The sequence below is a fragment of the Asterias rubens genome, chromosome 2 (genome assembly GCF_902459465.1).
Source record: "Asterias rubens chromosome 2, eAstRub1.3, whole genome shotgun sequence".
Taxonomy (NCBI): domain Eukaryota; kingdom Metazoa; phylum Echinodermata; class Asteroidea; order Forcipulatida; family Asteriidae; genus Asterias; species Asterias rubens.
Genome location: NC_047063.1, coordinates 2699344 through 2723189, shown reverse-complemented (window position 1 = coordinate 2723189; position 23846 = coordinate 2699344). Strand labels below are relative to the sequence as shown.

Here is a 23846-nt window from a genome sequence, read left to right as displayed (position 1 = left end):
TTTTTATGCTAATAAATATTTTGAGTAATTACCAATAGTGTCCTATGCCTTTAACATACGATTATAGAAAACAACTTGCAAAATGACGAACAATAAGTTTTTGTATTTCAGTAAATTTTGTTCATTTTCCCTCCTTCATTTTGGACTCTTGCTTGCTCACTAAATTTGACCAACAATTTAGCTTATTTTTTCTGTGCTGGGCAATTTAGGTCTAAATTTGCATTATCAGGAATTTTCAGGCCAGTAGTTTGTTTCTTGCTGAGCTAAACTTTTTGAGTTTCGGCCTTGCCCTGGGAATATAATGTTCCAAGAACATATACACTCAATATGGGTTAATTACTGAATGTCAAGCTTGAGGACTTGTAAACCTCCCCAGTGATGACTGTCTTTGGTCAAGCGAGGGGGTACTTCAAGTCATCAATAATGCACTACAGTAAAGATTAATGCTGTTATCAACAGAGGGCAGTGTGGTATTTTCCTGCTTGAACAGTTAAAGCTTTGACTTTCAGCATGTGCTTTGGAACCGGGGATGACAGGAGGAGGGCTTCATCCCCCTCCTTGACCAGTAAATTTCCATTGTTTTCGTCGTTCTTCTACTTCTACTTTGATACTCTGGCAAGTGTGCTGCCACCTAATGCCTTCAAAAGTCTCCGACTAATAAAGGAACGTTACAGACTGGGTAAGAAACAAAAAACGTGAAGATCACAGATTGATAAAAATTTACACGGTCTAATGATGATGGTAGTAGAAAACATCCCTTGAAATATTTCTCTCTGAAATTTCATGTTTGATGAGAAATAAATAATGAAATTTCACATTTGGAGTTTATCAGTCAGCATTTTATTCATTTTTGTTTTGGCGTTGATGCAATGCAAGATTTGTAATCGTTTTTTTCACTATTCTCTCGTGACCCAGATGGACGATCGATCTTGAACTTCTACAGGTTTGTCAGTTTACGTATATAGTGGATTACATAAAGTGCTTACACTGCTAGCAAAACCAATTTTGTAATGTTCCTTTAACACTCTTAAAGCCATTGGACACTTTCAAAACAGAACCCCCCTAAAAAGTTCACAGATTTAATAATCTGCAGGGTTTACAGAAGGTAATGGTGAAAGACTTCTCTTAAAATATTATTCCATGAAATGCTTTACTTTTTGAGAAAACGTTAAAACAATTATCAATTCTCGATGCGATATCAAGAATTTGGGATTTATTTTAAACACATGTCATGACATGGCAAAATGTGCGGAAACAAGGGTAGGTTTCCCCCGACTCCGATGACCGATTGAGCCTAAATTTTCACAGGTTTGATATTTTATATATAAGTTGTGATACACCAAGTGTGGGCCTTTGGACAATATTGTTTACCGGAAATGTCCAATGGCGTTAAAGTTAAAGCCTTTGTCCCAGGGAAATCTGTCTGCCGGTGGCGCTGTACCCTTTTTTTCGAATTTTTCATTATCATAGTACGATCGACAACAACAAAAAAGGAGTACACTGCCCCAGTTACTTGGATTAGTCTGCCGGAGATTCTGTCCCCCATATGAAAAATTAACATGGGCTGAAGGAGGATGGTTCAAAAGAGGGCGTTATCAAAAGTAGTTTGTACTCCGTTCGCCATGGGGGGATAGAATATCCCGCAACACCCTCCAGGGCAAACATTAAAACTTTAACTTATTGTTCTGACACTTTCTTCTTCAAAAGCCCTGACATTTTGAATCAGTCATTTAATTGTTCTCCTGCTTTGGGTAGATGTAAGCTCGCCTAAGTATTGAGTTGATAAGGAATACATTTGTCAACCCTGGCTTTTTATCAAACAGTGCACATGAGGGCGCCCTCTGTTGGTGATGTTTATATTTAATCAGCCTTGTCGTGGGTTATGATTTCCCCTTGACTGTGAAAAAGTTGTGAAACTTTTAAGTATTTTTGTTGTGTATTTTATTATTTTTTTTTTTTAGGATTTTGCACTTGCAAAGGTTGTGGGTTCGAATCCTACCCAAGTAGTATGTGATTTTTTTTCACAGAACTCGGGTAAGTACTGAGTATACAGTGCTTACACACATCATCTGTCTGTTTGGGTAACAACAAAAATTAATACCAAGTCCATCTTTGTGAAATCGTAAACATCATATCTAAATATTGTGCAATTATGTTACCGATGTCAAGTTTTTTCCAAACACTGTACACACATCCTTGTAATTTTAAACTTACTGTGTTTTATTACAATATTTTTTTTTTTACAAATTACAAAACGATTCATTTTTACTGTTAGGTACCTAGCTTTGTAATTTTCTTCTTGTTTTTATTTTTAAAGTTTTATTTTTATTTTTTTATTTTTTTCAGAAATAAGCCAATCTTATGTACAAAGATATACAAACGTTATATCCCAATATGCATCCTTTGATCACTTCATAAAAAGAAGAAGAAAAAGGCAATTGCCGTTAAATTAATCAAATAAAAGTTATAAAAGTTAACTGGCCAAATTTTAGCACGGTCCTATGATAATATTTCAAATTGCACATTAAACACAGAGCAAAAGTCAAGTTATTTACAAGTGGCATGCAGCATACATATTTTACATTTGTTTTTCTATTTTACACAAACAAAATTATTTGTACAAAAATGTTGTCTGTTTCTAGGGTAAAAGGGATCAATTGTTAATAGAAAAAGGAGGAAAAAAAACCTATATATTATTAGGATTTTTTTCTGTTGAATACAAAACATTTTTGGTCTTGAGATAGTAGTTCATGTGGAGTTGAACCCGAGACATAACATCTTCTTGTCGGGGTTCGGGAATCTTTTTTCGTTTTTTAAATTCACACACAACTTTAAAGCTTTCTTGATTTTTCTGCATTGTTAAAACTAGGAATACAAGCAAAAAGGTAAAAACAAATCCCCTAAAGAAAATTATTCTTTTTGTTTTTATAACTCACCAGGAGATTTATAATACTGATCTGTTTTCCTTTTTTTTATTCTTAATTTCTTATTCTTTTATAAACTACTGGTTACGATATTTCATGAAGTATAATTTCTCCTTCGAAGTACTGTTATCCCAATTTTATTCTTTTTTTAAAACTAACTTTTACTTTAATTTAGATGAAGCTATTCTGTTCCTATTAAAAATGTTGAAGAATTTTTCAAAGACTTGTGTTTTATGGACATGGATTGGTCTACGTTTTGGTCATTTAAAAAAAAATCTAAATAGGAACTTAAGGGAACTAAACGTTTGCAAATTTGGGAAAAGATTTAGATTTAAGAAACAAAACATTGTTAGCACATGTCAGACATGTTGTGAAGTATACAATGAAAACAATTTTCATAAAACTGTACAGTCATAAATTCCACAGTAAAAGTGATGGTACAACATTACAACAAGTGGTCCAAATCCGCTACGTTTTTTTCACACACAATTTTGTGTGTGAAAATTTCCTCTAAACAAATCCTTTAGAAAATAGAGTACATGGGTCGATTTCACAAAGAGTTATAGGAGTCTTAAGGCTAGTAGGCCTGGGCGAATTATTTGAATATCCGGTTTATGGCGAATAGGTTTTCCTATCCGTAACCGCGAATGCCTTTTTTTTCTTAACCGGATATCCACATAGGGCGCGAATAGCTATTTATAAACCGGATAGTTCTGTAATTACAACCAAGTAACCGGATATTCTTTTAATATCCGAATATCCGCGGACGTCGGGCGACAACTGATAGGAATGTTTTGTCTGAATCCTTATGAAACTTCTATTCAGACAGCATAAAACAGCATAAATTAAGTATTTAACTATGCTCACCTCCGTGAAGAGTTAAAACAATGACATTTCTGACGTAATTTGTTCAAAGATTACGAAAGTTTTCCTTCATGTAGAGTCAATCACATCAAATGAAAAAGCAAATCACCATCTTTAAATTAGATCCGGTTATTTTTATGAATGAACCGAGTGACACTGTCTAAAACTAATATCAATCCGCCCATACGATCTCATTCACAAACGAACAGCGCCCTCTAGCGGCAAAAAATATATATATATATATAATTTTTTTTTTTTTAATAGCGCCCTCTAGCGGCGAAAACAACTATTCGAATATCCGGTTAATTTCGGATAGTTGGCCAGCGGTATCGGAATATCAAAATTTCACTATTCGCCCAGCACTAAAGGCTAGTCCTAAGTAAGGATGAGTAACTCGTCCCAACTCGTGACAAGACTAGTCTTACCTCTTTTAGAAATCCACCCCAGAACACTTAACATTTTATGTTTGATTGGCATTCTTAAAAAGTTGCACTCAAACCCCACCCCACCCCAACCCTAGGTGCACTGCTCAAAACATAGTCTCTGTGAGACTATAGGCCACGTAACAAATGTTGTACATGCCAAGGCATTTTCTGGCAGGCAAGATAGTACACTGGTCTTGTGGTAAAACATTTTACACTTTCAGGCCTGTTTCTTCACAGAGGCATCAAAGGTCATAATTGCCTACATGCCCCCATGGCCCAATTTCATGGCTCTGCTTTCCGTAAGCACAGAATCGGCCCTTACGGAAGCAGGGAATTCTGTGCTGTTGGCAAGCCTATTTCACGGGTTAGCGGCGAATTTTGGCGTCTGCGCGTGCGTACTCCAAGTTACTAGGCATTCTACGCTACGCTTGCAGGTAAGCGGGGAATCGTGATCGTAAGCGCAGAATTCGGCGGTAAGCAGAGCCATGAAATTGGGCCCTGGTAATTGCCTTGGTGCCCTTGAAATGCCCCAGTAGAAAACAATTTCCTCATAGGGTGCCCTTCACCAAGGAGAAAATGCCTTGGTGCGTTTGCCCTTCAATAACGAAGCATACAGGCCTGCAATTCAAGAGTGATACAAATACAGCTAAACAAGTTTTGAGATATGTCCCCTTTCTTTATACTGAAGAGCTGAGAGAAAATCAGACAGTGCAATCTCCATGAAGTAAAATATTTGTTATTTTGTTAAATTCAACTGTGTATTTTTAAATCGTACCTGCCTGAAGTCCAGGCCGTGTGGCTCTCGTAAACATGTGAGTCACAGTTTAACCTGGTCTCAATGGCTAATTACTTATTTATTAATTTATCCATTTATTACTTTTTTATTTAACTTTTAATTTTCAACATTGATGTTGTACCTTCCCATAAAATTTGACGATAATGATAAATACAAAATCTCAAGGCACACGATTGTTGCTCATCTGCGTTCGAAGACGCAGACATTCCTTCATTGTCTGGGGCATGTACCACTTGCATCCGGCACCGTCTTTGATACAACGTGAGAAGTCCACCTCACAGTTCAGATCATGGTTGTCGAGCATGTGACCAGAGACATTCCAGATGCAGGTGTTGGGTGTGGTTGCCTGACAGTCGCCGTGGAAACAGGGTTTTATCTAGGGTGCAGAATAAGATTAAGACGAGTATAAGTCACAGTGAAGGAGTGAAGACTGCAGAAGAGTTTTGTGAAATCGACGGCAGTACTGCTATCAACAAAAGCACAAGACTGAACCCAAAACTAGACCTGCGTGCCTGTCGTGTTGCTTACCAGCATACACACTGATTGTTTGTGGCCTGTCAGGGTTTTAGGAGGTTTATTTGAAAGATAAAATGTGGAAGTATCATATGGCCTAGCAGTTAAGAGCACAGAACTCAAGCTCTGCTGTATCTGATATGCAGAGTGTGGGTTCGAGTCCACTTGTTTCCTTTAGCAAGACACTTAACCATTGCTCCGTCCTTTGGGTGCGACGTAAAGCCGTTGGTCTTGTGTGTTGTTTAACGCATGTAAAAGAACCCAGTGCACTTATCAAAAAGAGAAGGGGTTCGCCCCAGTGTTCCTGGCTGTGGCTGCTGTATGCGCCGTAGCACCTTGTAAACCCTTATAGAGTGCTACATAATTGGGTCTCAGAATTCATCACTGCTATCTTTCTGTAAGTTTGTATATACTCAGCGCCTTGAGTACCTTGTTTGGTAGATACGTGCGCTATGTAAGACTTTGATATTATTATTATTATTATTATTATTATAATATTTCAAAACCTGTTTCTCCGTACCTGGCAGGAATCACAGTATTGCTTGTAGAGATGTCGGATTCCCTGGCGTTGTTTACGTGTCAGCTGATTGTACTTCAGAACCCAATCGCACATGTTGATTGTGTACATGTCTTTCATTCTACGTCCTATAAAATCAAAATAGGAAAGATCTCTTTACAGGACATTGTGTGCGAGTTGTGAGGAAAAGGGGTTAGTGAAAAATGATTTTAGGAATCTTTTGTTCCATTGTGTAGAAGTCCCCATTATGGGTGCGTTTGATTTTCAACACATGCTGTAGAACCTATCTTTGTACTCCCACTGTTTGAAATTCATTTTAAAAAAGGTTTTTAGAGATGTCCCCAAATTTTTGTCACTTTGTCAAACCATTCGGATCCCTTTTACTAAAGGGTTTTGATACCTTTTGCACATCAAGTTTTGGGTTACTACTCACTGTGAATGAAGATATTTAACTGTAGAAGTTTCAGCTTCGTTACTCGTCGAGTTTTTGAGAAAAAAAAAAGGAAAAACCACCGAGTAATGTTTTCAGGAGAGTCGCTTAATATGACAGTACTGGTTAATATGTTGTACATGCTAAACTTATTTTCGTAACATTGTCTTACTCATTTCTCAAAAACTAAATACCTCAGCAGGTAACATTTTAAGGGAAGCTTTCTATCATCATTATCTTCAAACCGTGTCAGTTTAATGTAAATCTGTGGATTTTGTGTTGTGCACAAAGTACCCTGGGGTGGATTTCACAAAGAGTTAGGACTAGTCTTATCTCGAGTTGGGACCAGTTACTCGTCCTAACTTAGGACTATCCATGCAATTTGTATATCTCCTAGGACTAGTCCTAAGTTAGGACTAGTCCTAACTCTTTATGAAATCGATCCCCATACCCTTTAAAGACCTCAGATCACTGTCAATAGGTAGACACTCACACTCATTTTCACTCACAGAGAACTCACCAGTCATTACGTAAACCTCACCCTCTTGTAGAGGAATCCCACACGTTTCTCCGAGACGAGACACTAAGATCTCGGTGCGCTTTGTCGGCCCAGTCATTGTCTCTCCCCCTTTGAAGATCTTCTCGATGCGTACTCTGTAAACCTTCATGTTAGGGATGGAGGTGTCGTTGCCATCCAGTTTCATCTTTGTGTCGTTGTTGTCTGGCAGGAGCTTTGCATCGGGTAGGATCTTACCTCGTATCACTGAATCGTTGAAAAAAAGAAAAATCTATGTTGTTTTACCATGATCATATGAATTTAGCGAAGTTATATCTACTTATCTCGTCTCCACACCGCCATTTTCTGAACCGTTGTTATTGTGTTTTCCTGTTTTTTGTTTTGTCCGTGTCTTTTCATGTGTGCCTTCAATGAGTTTTGTCCAATCTTTGCACTTCATCTTTCTCATGGATATGTATGTATGTACACAAATGCGGGGTCTCCATCCAACAACTTGCTTTGAGGAGACCTCCCACTTAATTTTTTTTTTTTTTTTTTTTTTTCACCTATAAGTCTTATTTTGTTATTTTAAATAATTGATAAGGATTTGTATTGTTAATGGCCTTTATGATAATCAATTGTGTTTTAGTTTGAAACCGATATTGGCTGGAATCTCTACAGCTTTGTCTTGAGCTGCTGCATATAGGTTTCTACATTGTCTTCCATTTTCCCCTGGTATTAAAAGGAAATCTGGTCTGCTAGACTTGTTGCTGAACACAAATCCTAATATATATATTTTTTTCTTTCTCATAAACACTTCAATAGCTGTTACTTTTGTGTGGTTATTTATTTGTGACTTCAAGCAAAGAGAATTTGCAAACATTAGCTTGTGGATTTTGCCTCCTTTTCGGAGGACTCATAAAAATTGGACTTTGCACATTAGTGTAATGGTGAAACCACAATAATATTCTTTATTCATAAATACCTTAGTCAGTTTTGCTATTCCTATTGGTGGAGAGCGCGTCACGTGGGTGTGTATAAACCTTTGTTTATGACCGGTAAAAAGTGTTAATTCATGGGCGTGACAAGCGACCTTGCACCTGTTCTTATAAGACAGTTTCTTCATTCCTATTGGTCGAGAGATACGTTGTGCCACATCACGCGATACGCGCGACGCACACAGCATTCCCTTATAAGGAGTTGTTTACTCGAGGGCGGCGGAGGGCTTTACCATTTCATAGCTGGAGGGGTGTTGTGTTGAAAGAAGTCATTTAACAATTATAATTTTGCATTTATTTTACTTTTTGACCAAAAAGTGATGATGTTTTTGACCGAAAAGGTATTTATGAATGGGAATCAAAGTGTGTTGAATCGGTTTTCAACTAGTGGATTAAACCTGCCGAGGCCTGGTTCTTTATAATTTACCTCGACTTCGTCTTGGTAAAATTATCAAGAACCAGGACTCGTTGGGATTAAACCACTATAGTTGAAAACCTCTTCACCACACATTGATTCCATTATTTAATATCCTCAATTCTAGAAAGTTATATCAATTGATTTAATTTTACCATCACAATGCTGTACCAGGTCTTCCAAAAATGAAATGGTCATTTTTTGTACACAGGTTTGGCATGTTTATATTATTATATGAGGGGAAAACTTGTGTATTTTATTTCGCAGTTTCCTGTTTTGGGGGTTTTTTTTTAAGGGGAGAGTACAGTGTCAAGGAGTTTATAGGTGATGTCACCAGCGAAGCTATACACATATTCGAATACTTAGGATATGCTCATTGATTTTGGTTTTTTAAAAAAATGGTTTAAAGACACTGGACACTATTGGTAATTGTCAAACACCAGTCTTCTCACTTGGTGTATCTCAACATATGCATAAAATAACAAACCTGTGAAAATTTGAGCTCAATCGGTCAACGTAGTTGCAAGATAGTAATGAAAGAAAAAACACCCTTGTAACACGGAGTTGTGTGCTTTCAGATGCTTGATTTCGAGACCTCAAATTCTAAATCTGAGGTCTCGAAATCAAACTCGTGGAAAATTACTTCTTTCTTGAAAACTATGTTACTTCAGAGGGAGCCGTTTCTCACAATTTTGTATACTACCAAACTCTCCCCATTACTCGTTTCTAAGGAAGGTTTTATGCTATATATTATTTTGAGTAATTACCAATAGTGTCCACTGCCTTTAAAAAAAATGGTTCGAAATGGTTCTCATCTTTAAATAAAAATATGTTTGAGAGAGCTTGTTTTTTTTACACAGACCCTTTGGTTTGAAGCCTACAGCACTTTCGATTGTAGAAAGCATTTTGAAAACATTTCACTTTGAAGTAATGAGGAGACAGATACCAGTTTTTATGTCCCGAAATTTGAATCTGAGAAGCGTTACTGTCAGAAAACGGTTCTCAGATTTTGTATTCCGATTGTTACTCTGTGGACAAAATTCTCCTACTCGCGACCACGACTTTTTGAAATGAAATTTTCACATGTTAGTTTTCATCTACATTTATACACAGTTAAAACAATCAAACGTTCCAAAAATGAGACTTTCATCAGTTTTTTCCATAAAAAATTCTTGAAAGTCCGAAGAGAAGTTAAGTTTGCTTTGCATGATTTCATCTTCCTCCCCCTCCCCCTGTTTGTAAGCCCCTTCCAATGTGGCCATAAAAACCACTACTGCACAGGATATTACCATAACTTTGTTGTCATACACGTCTTCATTTGTAAATTAGTTCACATCTTATCCACAAACCCAGGCCCTTGCGTTCAATTTACCCCCCAACGGAATTGGGACTACCATAACACAAAGTCTATCGTCCAGGAAAACAAAGGGCCCAATTGACAGGTGCTACACATTACATCAATATCCTAACATCTGGGCCACCTGCCTGTCTTATTAGGGTGACTAATTCACTGTTCCTGAGTTCCTTTAAAGACCCAACATTTTTTTCTTCTTCTTCAGTCTCCTGGGTTTTTCTTGTTTGGGGGTTTAGGGGGGGATAGGATGTTGGATGTGTAGTACGGTTTATTAACGTTTCTATTGATTGAGCTCTTGTTCAATAATAGATCAATTATAAATGTCCGAACTTGTCCCATAGCTGCTCAGCTGAGTGCTGGATAGTTTAAATGCCACCTGGTTATGTGTCATTTTAGCTCGGGAATATTTTATTTGGGGGGGGGGGGGAGATCAAAATTAGTTGCATAGGGGATTAAGAGCTGGTGGAATACTGGCTTGTTTTGCAGGACATTCTGTAGGGACTAGAACCAGCAAAAAAAACCAACAAAAAAGTGATTTGTTTTTTTTTACGAAAAGTTGTTCCACATGATGACTTTTTTGTTGCCCAGTTTCTGTTATCCACATACATGTACTTTTGTTTTATTCACACATGAGCAATATAAAGTGATAGTGAAACACTCTTTCTTTACAAGACTCCAACCCTCTTAGATTTTCTTATCGAATTTAGCTTAAAGACACTAATTTTTTTCTGTCTGTTTGCCATTTTGGATAGTCTGACCTCTGTTAGACTGGGTAAAGCCGGGTTTTGCGAAGGCAAAGGCGATTGCGTTACGAATTTTGACTACACTATTTTTGAAGTTTGCCACAAATAATAAGCCAGTTGAGTGTGCACACCTCCTGTGAAATGTTTGCTGCGAAAACAGCTCTGTGACGTCACAATTCGCTTTGCATTCGCAGGAAGTATGAACCAAGCTCACAGTTGTGTGTCTGTGCATCTTTGTCTATCAAATGTCTGTCCGTGGCTTTTTTTCACACCGAGGTCTTAGAAAGTTGTACTCACCAAAATCAGCCCTGCAGAAATGTTGCTGGGGATGCATTGGCATGCACACACAGGCATCTCCGATGTGACTATGAACAATCACAGTTACAAGAATAACGTGGAAGCAGCTCATCAGCATCATGGCATCTTCTGCTGGGATCTCTTCTTGAAGATGATAAGGAGAGAGTGAATAGTGGAGCTCTTTCTCAGTGCATGTATTTATCCTGGAATGTAGGTGAGGGAATAAGACCAATGCGCCCTTAAACCCAACTTTTTAAAAACTGTCAGTATTTTTTTAGAGTATGGATCTTGAACCCTCTTTATACCCCCTGCTCCTGAACAGGAAGTTGTTCGTAGTAGACTGTCTCTAAGCCCGGCCCCTCGTAGTAAAGGGAAAAGGTAGTGGACATCACATCCTGTCATGTGACCTTGGCTCGTCCAATCATGCCTCATCTTAATCGTGACGTCCTATTGGTTAATTGCAGAGTCTTCCGTGGCGGGAACTAGCTTCGTAGGTTACATTCTGGCGTAGCGCCAAAACGGTCCCTTGTTTTTTCATCTTCTGATGTATCAAGTGTATTCCTTCAGGGGTCCAAAATGAAAATGTGTTTTGTTTTTAAAAGGGAAAGTACGTAATTTTCTTTTGTAGGAGTTAACTAATTACACTCCTCCAGTTGTCATGAAACACACCATGCAACTAAACTTTAAAAGTCCCATCAAGTTGAGTTATCACTGTGTCTCCTTTTGGTGAAAAAAAGGAAAGATTTATGTTGCAACGATTGCGGCATTCAAAATGAGCAACCTTAACATTTCTGGGTATTCAGGTGCCATTTTTTGAAGATTGATTTCTCTGGAAGATTGTTATTAGTATGAACTTTATAATCAGTGAGCTTAATAAGTTTAACCTAGCGCAGGCTAGTCGGATCTTTGATACCAATAATTAACTCACTCCGCGGTAGTGAAACTAATAGTAAGAAGTCCCTGCGATCCACTAAGCGACTAAAAACCCCTGCTGATTTCCTACCTCCTTCCCGCAGGTAGTACTTAATAAGCAGGACATTTGTTTTCAGAACTAAGGTGTTGTGGCTGAATTTGCCATCGGGGATAATAAAGTGAATTGAAGACAAGTTCTCAAGAACAATATACATGTACATAAAATAGTAGCTTATAATATGCAAAGTGTAATTCCGCAGACTGATAATACATTTTTTTGTTCAATGCTTTTCTTCATTGACGGGCGTCTTAAAGTGCCTGCTGTCAATTTTTAAGACGGGTTTCCAAAGTTTTTGAAGTATGAGACATATTTATGTAGCACAATTAGAGTGTACAATGTGCTGCTGTGCATTCAGCACCCACTGCCAGAAACAACGGGGGCAAATCCTTCCCTTCTCTTAGCAATAAGTAGACTCTTTTTTCCTTCTTCTGTGCATTAAAGGAACACATTGCCTTGGATCAGTCGAGTTGGTCTTTGAAAAGCATTTTTAAGCGTTTGTTATAAAATGCATATGGGTGGAAAGATGTTGTAAAAGTAGAATACAATGATTCACCCAAATATGCCTCGAAATTGCGTGGTTTTCCTTTTATTTTGAAAACTACACGGTGTTAGGCGACCGTGAAGGAAAACCGTGCTATTTCGAGGCATGTTTGTGTGGATCATTGTTTTCTACTTTTACAACATCTTTCTAACCATACGCATTTTATAACAAACGGTTACAACCGCTTTTCAAAGACCAACTCGACCGATCCAAGGCAACGTGTTCCTTTAATACACAAAATAAGGGATCTCCCACTTTAGGTCCCATCAGATGGATGAAGCAATAATGGTTGACTGTCTTGTGGACACAAATGTCAAGACCAGGAGTGGAACCCACACACTGCTGATAAGAAACACAGGAGCTTCAGTTTACTTAATACCTCAACAAACTGTAGGCCCCGCTTCGCTTTGTTAACCTTAGGAAACGCGTGACTGTATTATGATAGATCTGTTTGTCGGAAGTACCAGCCGACAATTTGACATCAACAAAACCTACTTTGTGATCACAACTGTTATCCATAATTGAAGAAAGAGGGGGGGGGGGGGAGAAGTAGAAGAAAACAAATTCTGAGCATTAAGAAATAGCATTTGACATCCCTTTTATGATCGAGGAAACAACGGTGGGACAAACATCCTGTGGGGGTCACATTAGTTGGCCCCTCGGAAGATCCCATCTTAGACACTTGTCATCTTGCAAGGAAATGCTCTTCAATCATACTTATTTTTTAAAGATTAAGTTCCATTTTTCTGTTTTTGATAAGCGGCTGATGTTTGCTGGGGTGCAAGATATTCATACACCCCCACCACAACTGTTGTTGTAGCTGGTCCTTTGTTAGATTCACCTACACTATGTGACATTGTGAATACTAATTCGCTTACTTGAGGAGTCTTACTTAAATAAAGGCACAGGAAACTTGATAATTACTCAAAATTATTTGTAAGCATAATAACGTACTTGGTAACGAGCGATGGAGAGATGTTGATAGCATCAATCATTGTGAGAAACATCTCCCTCTGAGGTAACTTAGTTTTTGAGAAAGAGGTAATTTCTCCCTTAAATATTAAAAGACTTCAGCCAAAATTTTCCCAGATTTGCTATTTTATGCCTATGTTTGGATACACCAAATAAGAATACTGGTCTTTGACAATCTCCTAAAGTGTGTTCATCGGTGCCATTAATAAAGCATGAGTAAATACCTTGTCTAAACTTCTCATGTATTATGTCATTTCCTGACATTTCAAACTCCATGTTTAATGTTCTCTGTATTTCAAGTCGATATTAACAGGCGGAAAGCATGCTAATTAAAAGCATAAATGTTTTCAAGTATGGCCTTGGATAAACCTGTACACCAGATATCACATTTAATTTGTTCTTCTAGATGGCACTTCCTCCCAGCAATTAACTGTTTCCTTAGTTTGCTTCTTAATAAATAAGATGATAGGCCTCTCTTGCCCCTGGTCAATATGCTACTGAGATTTTTATTTACATAAAAAGAAGTGTTCACATTGAGGATACAACTTTCGCAGAATATTCATTTTGGTTTTTTAAACATACACCGATGTGTGTTCGCAATGTATACTCAGTACTTTCCCGAGTCCTGTGAAAAAATATCACAGGCATATTACTCGGGTGGGATTCGAACCCACGACCCTTGCAATTCTAGAGCAGTGTATTACCAACTAGACGACCGAGGTTGCCGGGTAGCTAGAGGCAGTTTGACGTAAACTGTGCTGCAATCTCCATCGCAATTTTGTTATGTTTTTTAAAACAACCCTCTATTTTGAAAAACATTTGTTTGGAAGCACGCCCATTCCCCCAAACCATAATGACATTAGCACAAGCCAAAATTTCCCGCTAACCCATGAAGTCACTTGACTTAAGCACACAACCTACCCTGCTTCCACAAGCACTGTCTATTTGGTTACGGTAAGCAGAGCCTTTTGTCACCCACACACTCTTGCGTTTCTGAGATGAACAGCTACTCCAACAGCTTTGATTCCACGTACTGCATCTTATTGGAACTCCTGGAGTGCTTTTTTCCATCCATCCTACAACTTAGACTGTTTTAAGAGGAATATCAATTCCTACTTTCAGATCCCCAGGTACTTTTCATCTTAAAGCTTGTCCTCCTGTAGCCCCTTTAGACTGGCTTTTTAGCCTTGTTTGGGGAAAACTTGCATATAGTGCATCAACCTTTAGTTGTTGCGGGCAATACTCCTCCCGAAAACAAACTTTCCAGCGAAGGGTCCTTGGAATTAACCCATCAGCACAGGTGCAAGAGGTTACGCCATGGTCAGAGTGTCAAAGCCCAAATGAATCATGATTTTTAACTTCTGTAATACGCTGAGAAGTGGCTAATTTTTGTGTAATTGTTGTATCAACAGAATTGAGATTTGTCCATTAGGGAGAAACAGGTGCTATAGCTATGAGGTCGTCTTTACGGGTCGGTTTTGATCCTGTCAATTATTCTGGTCCTGCGCCCCCGCTGTCAAGACGGGTACAAATCAAAGTGAAGTGATTAACACTCTTTCAAATTGTTGCTGTTGCCTTCGGACAGTGAATGTAGACAACTCAAGTAATAAACCACAAGGGAAGCTGGCTGGGTAAACAGTTATGGGTTGAACAAAAAAATATTGACTAGAGCGGGAGTTGAATCTGTGACCTCCGTGTTAACGTGCCAGTGTTCTACCTATTGAGCTATCTAGCCCTATGTCGGCAGTGACCTCTCTATTTTGCATCTTTGTTCAAGGGTTGCCAGTAAGAAGCCATTAAACCTGTAACTGCTGAGTAGCCAGCAGCCGATCTTCACGAAATGCTAGGATTAATCCTATCCTGACTCGTCCTAACTTAAGATGGGTTCAATGCATCCTAAACGTCTTCGGAAACAGAGCTTAACTTGCCTAAGTCCTAAGATCAATCCTAAATTAGGAGGAGTTTGGTGAAAATCAACGTCAGGGATCCCACCAGTACAAAAGTGGGAACTGTTAGCCAGGGATCACGACAGTAATGCTTCTCGTATTCAAATTTGTGGTCCTAAAAACTGATATAATTTAACATAACCACATTACCTCAAAGTGAAATATTTCTAAAAATGTTGTATACCGTCATAAGCTGCTGTAGGCTTGTAACCAAAAGTTTTAAAACTGATTACCAAATGTATACCTTCCCTTTAAGAAATGTTTCTTACAAACCACAACTTATTAAGGATGTTCTCCTGGAAACACAAGGTCACACTGCACCTTTAACTTGTTGACAACGACTTTGATTACTTACTTCCTCTGAGATGTGTTTTCATAAAATGAAGTTGTAACAATATACAAGGGAAGTTGATTTTATTCCGTGCTTCACATGATGGCTGCAGTGTTTGCAACAGATAACATATAGAACTGACACTCTGACAGTTGATATAGAAAAATTACTGTGTTTTGGTCTGTTTGACACCTGTATAAATACAGATGGGCTTCAATGCCATTTTAAATGCTACTCCCTGAAAACATATTTTTATATGAGATCGTAATCATGTTGGAGCACATGGAGACAAGAATCTACGAGCGCGAACCCATGAGAAAATTAGAGTCGAGTACAGAAATATAATTTCCTGAATCATTTTACAGCTCTGACCAGTTTAGAACTCTAATTCCAGCCATATCTCATCGGGCCCCCAAGCCCCCTTTCAATGTTGGCTCTTATTGCACAGTCTTCTTCGCTCCCATCAAAATCTGCGTTTCCATCAAATTCTGCGTTCCAACGAGCGGGGGGACGGGGAGAGAATGTTTATTATTGGGGGGAAGTGCACAGGGACTGTTTTACTTGTAACGCTGCGAATGGGTGGGTAGCCCAATCATTTTCGGACAGGATTGTAGCTTTCAGAAGTATGCAACTTCTCGGACAATGGCACAAGTGCCCTTTAAACCAACTTTGGCCTCAGTAGTTTAAACAGTTCAAGAACAAAGATTCTGCAAAGGGTTAATTGTAACAGTTTACCACATGATCAAGTGTTCGGTGTGAAAGTTTGTTTTTCGCAGGTTTTCTGACAAGAATGTGTGTATCTGTAAAGAATATTGAAAGAAGTGTTTCGCAGAAGTGATAACAAGAAACAAGCTCCTTTTTGTTTCAGGTGTTGATTGTATTCTAAGTGATGCCCCTTAGTTGACTCTGTCTTGAGTTTATTTCCCTTCCACTTTCTCTTACTTTCTGCAACTAATCAGCTTGAAAATAATCATTTTCATTTCAATTCTGTGCTAAATGTTGGCGTCATTCCAAAAGTGTGATCACGCGATTGAATTTGCATGTGATTCTGGAGTAGCCAATTAACTCCTTCATTGACACCTGCCTTGTTTTCATGATCAATTTCACTATCTCATCAGTAGTCACAGTTTGTTATTCAAAGCTCATTTGCATGTGTGATGTCACATGCACACTTTTGGCCAATCACAGTTTATCTCTGACATTAACTCTTCTTTCTTTATTGATTGTGTTGCGAGTCTCGGGCATCAAATAGTTTCTCGTTGTTGTTGGAGTGCTTTCTTCAGCAAATGCTTTCCTTTCACTCTGGCCAATGAAGGTTGAATTCTATTAGCATCAAATTCAGAGTGAACATCCTATTTATTGTTTCCTTTTTACCCCTCCCCCCCCCCCCCAACAAAAAAGCTATGAATTGTTTCTTCTAAAACTGCATCAGTATAAACTTTCCAAAACTATTGCATCATGAGTGCATGAACAGTTTCTAAAAACCCATTTTTTGTTATTGCTACACAAAACTCTATGATTAACTCATAGCTTTAATCAAACCTGCAATATAATATTAACTTTTACTAAACCTAATCTGCAAACCACTCGTTAAAAACATTTTTCAGATTGATAAACCGGATTACCTAATTTGAATATATCAAAAAGTAATAACTCCATTTGACTCCTCTGTTAATTTTCTTGCAATATCTAGTCAAAACCCAGCTCCTTATAGGACAAATAGTCATGTCTTATAAATGATTCCTTTTAATAGAGGAAGCGCTAAGGTCAAATATAGTTTTGTGTTGCACTCATTTTTCAATAGATAGAGTCCTGATGAAAGTGAGGAAAGATAACAAATCTCTAAAGTAAATTTTTATTTTAAGTGGCGAAATTGGAAATGTGACGTAAACGAACCTCAAAAACAAATGGGTCTGCACATTTCATAGAGAAATTTGTTTTGCCATCTTAAAGATCAAATTCAATGCAGCTCTGATTGAATACCGTTAACATTCAGGATTTAACCAAATTTATCTGTAAAAAAATGTACATGTGTAAAAAAAAATCATAAAATAATTTTGGATTTTAACATCAACTTGTACTTGAAGGGTTTTAAACACAGTGGCACTTTAGTCTGCTTTAAGGTAAGGTTAGACACTTGTTACGTTTTTCATCTACAGTATAATTTATCTCCATAAGAACTCTTTCTATTTGGACAATGAGTGGATAACCCAAACTTAAATTTGACCTTAAAGCCCCCTCTTTCAAATAAATGTTGTTGGCATTAATCATTTTTGTTTTCTTCTTCTTCTCTTTTTTTCTTTTTCTTGGCCATGCACTTCACACCTATAGACCCTAAAGTCAGGACAGTGTCGCGCACACATGATGCAGGTGATGTCCTGTTCGTCATCTTGATGTTGCCATTTTTGATTTTTGTTTCGTTTTTTATTTTCTTTGTTGGTGGTGTTTTAATTTTGAGAATGCAGTAATTCCAAAAAGGCTGTTCTGTGACTCAACCATGGCTGTAACAACACTGGACTTATTTTGGTTTCTAGTAAAATGTAGGCTTAACATTGTTTTTTTTACAATATCTTTTTAAACTTACACTCTGATATTTATCTTAACATTAAAATCAAAGTCTTATACAGCGCACGTATCTACCAAACAGGGTACTCAAGGCGCTGACCATATACAAACTTTCAGAAAGATAGGCTATTGCAGTGAAGAGACCCAATTATGTAGCACCTTATATGGGTTTGCAAGGCGGTACATTTTGTAAAATATATTTTTTCGGTTGTAAAAGAACAACCATACACAAATTTAGAGTTTCTTTTGTATACGCTAATCATTATCTATAAAAAAAATCATGTAAATATTTTTTTGTCAGCTCAATTTATTTTTCTGGACAACTAATTTGTTCTTAATCAAAACAGGTCACCAAATTTAACATAGTATATTTGTTGGTGATTTAAAGTGTTTCTATTGATACGAGGTGTAATAGGTGAACAAAACATTTGCCTTTCACTTTAATGCAACAAGTATGAAAAATTGTCCCAAATCGAAATAGCCTACTCTACTTGAACATTTAAATAGTCTCTTTTTTTTTTTCAAAAGCATGAACATCAATTTGCATGGATTGTAAATCATTTTGCATCAACAAAGTTTTGAAGTTTATTTTGTCTCATGTTGCATGCAATGTCAGTATATAGGTAATAATGTGAAATGAAGAAATATCAAATTTTGGAAAACCTCGGTGGATACATTGTACTTAGAAAACAATAGTCCTAGAAAACAAACCAAGTTGAAGTATGTGATGTGTAAATGTTGTCACAGTTGTGTGTTTTCTCATGGAATTTGTTCCTCTTTGTGCAAGATTCTTTGTTCACTCTTTTCCTGAGCTCATCGCATCTAGATCGTCAACAATGGATATTTGACAATCAAATGCCCTTTTCTTCCTCCAAAATCTGTGATCAGGGTCACTCTGAACATTGTCACACTTCAAGGCTCATAAATAACGCAATTGAAACCCTCTTTGTCCATCTCCAACCTTCATCTTGTTTCCTCTTTCTCTCCGTCTCATCCCAAGATGGCATCGGAGGAGCTCCCTTTCAGAAGTTCAAACTTTAAAAAGAGTTTGGAAGGACTATCGAAGGAGTAGTGTGTGTTGTTGTCAAACGCCAACTCCCATGCTCTGGTGTTTTTGATCGGCCGAGTGTTATTTCGAGTCTCTGTCATGACACTTATGTCCTTAAGCAAGACACTTAACCATTATTGCTGCGTCCTTAAGATGGGGCGAAAAGCCCCAGGGGCCAATTTCATAGAGCTGCTTAAGCAACAAATTTGCTTAAGCACGAAAATAGCTCACTTATTTTACACATGTTACTGGCCAAAAATGTCATGCCATATACATTGCTTATGACTAGTATTTAGCTGTTGTTTACTTAGCATAACAATTGAGTGGAGTCTTGGCCGGTAATCTGATTTTACTAAGCGATGAATTCTTTGCTTAAGCAAAATTTTGTGCTTAAACAGCTCTATGAAATTGGGCCCAGGTCTTGTGCACTTAAGATAATCTAGTACACTTATCATAAAGAGAATGGGTTCAAAGAAATCTTTAATTAAAGAAAATGTGTGGGGGGGGGGGTGCGGGCTGGGGAGGGTGTCTGGCGAAACCCATTGACCCCATGTAGGTGACCTTTGTAGGACCCGGGTAGAAAACCAATGCACATGTGAAATTCCAGTTCAAGATGAGATCAGAATCAAAATTGGGTTAGGGAAAAATTGAAAGGCCGGGATAGATAACACTAAATATCTCCTGCTGATGTGTGGAAAAGAAATTATAGCAGTTGTCTGAACCTTCTTACTAACCTTTTACCTTTGAATAACAAACGCTTAATCAATCAAATTATCAATCAATATTGCCTACTTATCTGTATTCTTATTTGAACCAGTGATATGCTTGTTTGAATGATCTTCCCATCAAGGGAACTCGGCAAACTCCCACAAGGGGGATATAAACACCAAGCTGGCAACAGCCAATCTCTCTCACAAACATTGGTTTAAGTCTATGATTATGAATTACACAAATCAAGAAACTGTGATTCATTAACTAGACGACAATATTTATTCTAGTCATTGTGAAATCAGAGGTTAGCTGGGGGATTCGAACCCACAACCTTGTGATTGCGATGACTTATAGCATAGAGTTTAAGTTGTCCTTGCTCTATTGGTTAAAGTATTACCACAATCGGTAGGAGTTGGGGACAAAAATGAAGACTGACGCCAGAGTGAAAAGACTTTTCACTCAAAGTGCACTGATAGGCTCAACTTTGACCTTCACATGAACCCTACAGAAGGTTCATTAGACTCATTTTGTATACATAAGGGGTGTAAGATCGAACCCATCACTGTCAAAAAGATTCAGTGTCTGCATCTTTAAAGCCACTGGACACTATTGGTAATTGTCAAAGACAAGTCTTCTCACTTGGTGTATCTCAACATATGCATAAAATAACAAGCATGTGAAAATTTGAGCTCAATTGGTCGTCGAAGTTGCGAGAAAACAATGAAAGAAAAAATACCCTGTTCACACAGAGTTGTGTGCTTTCAGATGCTTGATTTCGAGACCTCTAATTCTAAACTTGAGGTCTCGAAATCAAATTCGTGGAAAATTACTTCTTTCTCGAAAACTATGTTACTTCAGAGGGAGCTATTTCTCACCATGTTTTATCAACCTCTCCCCATTACTCATTACCAAGTAAGTTTTTTTATGCTCAAAATTATTTTGAGTAATTACCAGTAGTGTCCACTGCCTTTAAACTATGATGAAAATAAGATGTCATCTCCTAGGGAATAAAAATGTTTCAAGTTTTTGCACCTTTCTCCTCGACCAGTGAAACAACAAAATACTCACTCATTCAGGAAAAATCACTTCACATCTTTCAATTTGTCTCGGAGCAGCTCCCGGAATCTGATAACTATTGAGTTGAGAATCTGTAGACCTGGCCTGCTTTAATAACTGTTGACAGACGGGTATGTTTGAACTGGGTTATATACTGCCAGGAGATTGTTCATTCATGATTAGTGATACACCCCTTTGTTTTATGTAGAACGGTTCAATACGACAGCATTCTCTTCAACTTACCAACGGTGGCACGGTTGGCTTGTGCATAAAGCGCTCGCCTCTCACCAAGGTGACCCCGGTTCGATTCCCGGTCAGGGCCATATGTGAGTTGAGTTGTGCGTTGGTTCTCTGCTGTGCCACGAGGGTTTTCCAGACTATCCGGTTTTCCTCCCTCAGGAAAAAATCAAACACTTTCGATCTTGGCTGTGCTCTGTGGTCATAATGGGTTGATGTGGCTGGCAGCTGAATGCGCCCTTGCATGCCTGCTTCTCGAACACGTTGTAGCCGCGTCCTTCGCAATTCAGCTCTTAGCTGCGAGTAAGGACGATTAGCCCCCCAAATTATTATTATTAACTTCTCCCTGAGTACTCGACATAATTTGTTGATAATAGAAAAATTGTAACTAAAAAAAAGCTTTACATTTATTCTTATCCCCAGTAAAGGTATGAATTGTATCAATGTCTAAATCTCTAATTATGAGAGAAAATAAACTATAAATAATAGTTAACTTGCAGGTATAACCATGTAATATTTCTCTATTGATGAGTGTTGGCTCTGAAACGAGCCGGTTTGGTTTTGGTGTTTCGTACAGTATACTCTGCTCGTCTTCAGGAGAAAAAAAAACAATTTTGACAGAGTTGAGTAACGAAAAAGTAGAAGTAGGTTGATGTTTGCATCTGCATGACAAGTTGTAAATATGTTGAACGTCAGTGATATCATATAACAAAAACAAAACCAAATTTTTGTTGGAGTGTAATCAAAGTTTGATCATTGCCTTATGTGTTGTTATCTCTCTGCAGTTGGCTACTCCGAAGTTCCCAGTCGTTGTGAAAATCGGTCATGCACATGCTGGAATGGGCAAGGTGAGAAGTCATTATATCATTTCCCCTTAATAGATGTTGGGATTGGCATTGGGATGAAGAATATTCATCTTGGTTTTACCCATGTACACTGATGTGTGATAGCATGGTAAACTCGGTCTTCCCGAGTTCTATGAAAACAAAACCACAGGCATATTACTGTGGGCGGGATTGGAACCCACAAACTTTGCAATTCTATAGAGCAGTGTCATACCAACTAGACCACCGAGATTGCCCGGTTGCTAGAGGCAGTTCGTATTCTCAGTGTTGGCAGTGTTGTACTGCAACGACACTCAGTACCGAGTTATAATAGCACACATTGGTGTATATGGGTAATACCAAAGGGAATATTATTTCCTCTGTTCTGATTATTATTATAATTGTCATGTATTTCTGGTAATGAAACCAAGGATGCCTCATAAGTGAAGTTAATCACTACAGCTCTCAAGCTTTACGAAACCTTCTTGAAATGCTAGGATGAATCCTATCTAGAGTTAGACTTAGGACGGGTTCGATGTGTCCTAACGTCTATACGGATATATGGAACTGAACTCGTCCTAAGATTAATCCCAAGTAGGAAGAGTTTGTGAACCAGAAACACTGGGGTTCCCCACTCTTCCATGATAAGTATTCTGGGTTCTGTTACATGCACTGGCAATCCTAGTACTTGGGACCTTCGGCTTAATGTCCCATCTGAAGGACAAATCAGTTGATGGTTAAGGCAGTGGACACTATTGGTAGTTGTCAAAGACTAGCCTTCACAGTTGGTGTATCTCAACATATGCATAAAATAACAAACCTGTGAAAATTTGAGCTCAATCGGTGATCGAACTTGCGAGATAATAATAAAAGATGGGCTCAATATGGGCTCATGGAAGGGTCTTTATGTGAGGGCTTTTGCGCAATTGACACCTTGGGCCCCACAGGAGATTTCTTTAGATAAGGAAGTTAAAGAAATATCCCCCAACATTTGGACCCAACAAACCGCTTCCGTAATGTGTGCGCACACAGAAGCGTTTGTGCGCATACAAACAAAGTGTTAAACCATGCGAGGTCAAAGGTTCATCTTGCAAGATGCTGCCAAGTTCTAAAAGTAGGTATCATCTGGCATTATTCACGTGCCTTGAATTGTGATGTCAGATGCTCGGGCTTCAGGGAGGTTGGATTGGAAGTGAAGTTTAAGGGTTGAAGGAGCTCAAAGTGTCTCTAATTTGAACAGGAAATATCTGCAGCGTTTCCCCAGGGGTGCAGCAACCATCACAAGACCATTGCTCGGCCATTTAAGACACAATGAAGATAGCTCGAAGGAGGTCGAGGTGTTATGATTTAAGACAAAGATGACTCATTTTGAAAGCAATGACTCTAGGAGTACAGAGTCCATTGTTCTTGAACTGTTATTTAAACTCTTATGTAGCCGCGATGTCAAAACAGGCTGACTGGGGCATGCTTGGATTTTGATTTGACTTAAAGACACTGGAAATTGTTGGTAGTTGCCAAAGACCAGTCTTTTCACTTGGTGTATCTTAACATATGTATGAAATAACTTGTGAAAATTTGAGGTTAATTGGTCGTCGAAGTTGCGCGATAATAATGAAAGAAAAAACACCCTTGTCACACGAAGTTGTGTGCTTTCAGATGCTTGATTTCAAGACCTCATAATCTAATTCTGAGGTCTCGAAATCAAATTTGTGGAGAATTACTTCTTTTTTGAAACTACGTTACTTCAGAGGGAGCCGTTTCTAACCATGTTTTATACTATCAACAGCTCACCATTACTCATTACCAAGTAAGGTTTTATGCTTAAAATTATTTTGATTTAGAATTTGAGGTCTCGAAATCAAGCATCTGA

The 23846-nt window shown here is 38.1% G+C and overlaps 2 protein-coding genes across 3 annotated transcripts in view; one reads left to right on the top strand and one right to left on the bottom strand.

Annotated features, from left to right (window-relative positions):
- The first annotated feature begins 530 nt into the window (after positions 1-530).
- The window catches only part of LOC117307091 (synapsin-like), a 44220-nt gene continuing 20904 nt past the window's right edge, over positions 531-23846 (top strand). Inside the window, exons 1-3 of one of the 2 annotated variants that reach the window (XM_033791748.1) lie at positions 660-679; positions 17867-17905; positions 21938-22000. In XM_033791748.1, coding sequence (XP_033647639.1) covers positions 17897-17905; positions 21938-22000 — 72 coding nt within the window. In that variant the 5' untranslated portion in view covers positions 660-679; positions 17867-17896. Of the gene's footprint in view, positions 680-17866; positions 17906-21937; positions 22001-23846 lie in introns of both variants that reach the window. The other variant, XM_033791749.1, reaches the window with a different exon arrangement.
- LOC117307092 (metalloproteinase inhibitor 3-like) lies at positions 4765-11077 on the bottom strand. Its single transcript, XM_033791750.1, has 4 exons — positions 10773-11077; positions 6990-7232; positions 6043-6167; positions 4765-5385 (listed from the first exon to the last, which is right to left on the bottom strand). Exons 1-4 carry the CDS (start codon positions 10891-10893, stop codon positions 5170-5172), a joined length of 705 nt encoding a protein of 234 aa, XP_033647641.1. The 5' UTR covers positions 10894-11077; the 3' UTR covers positions 4765-5169.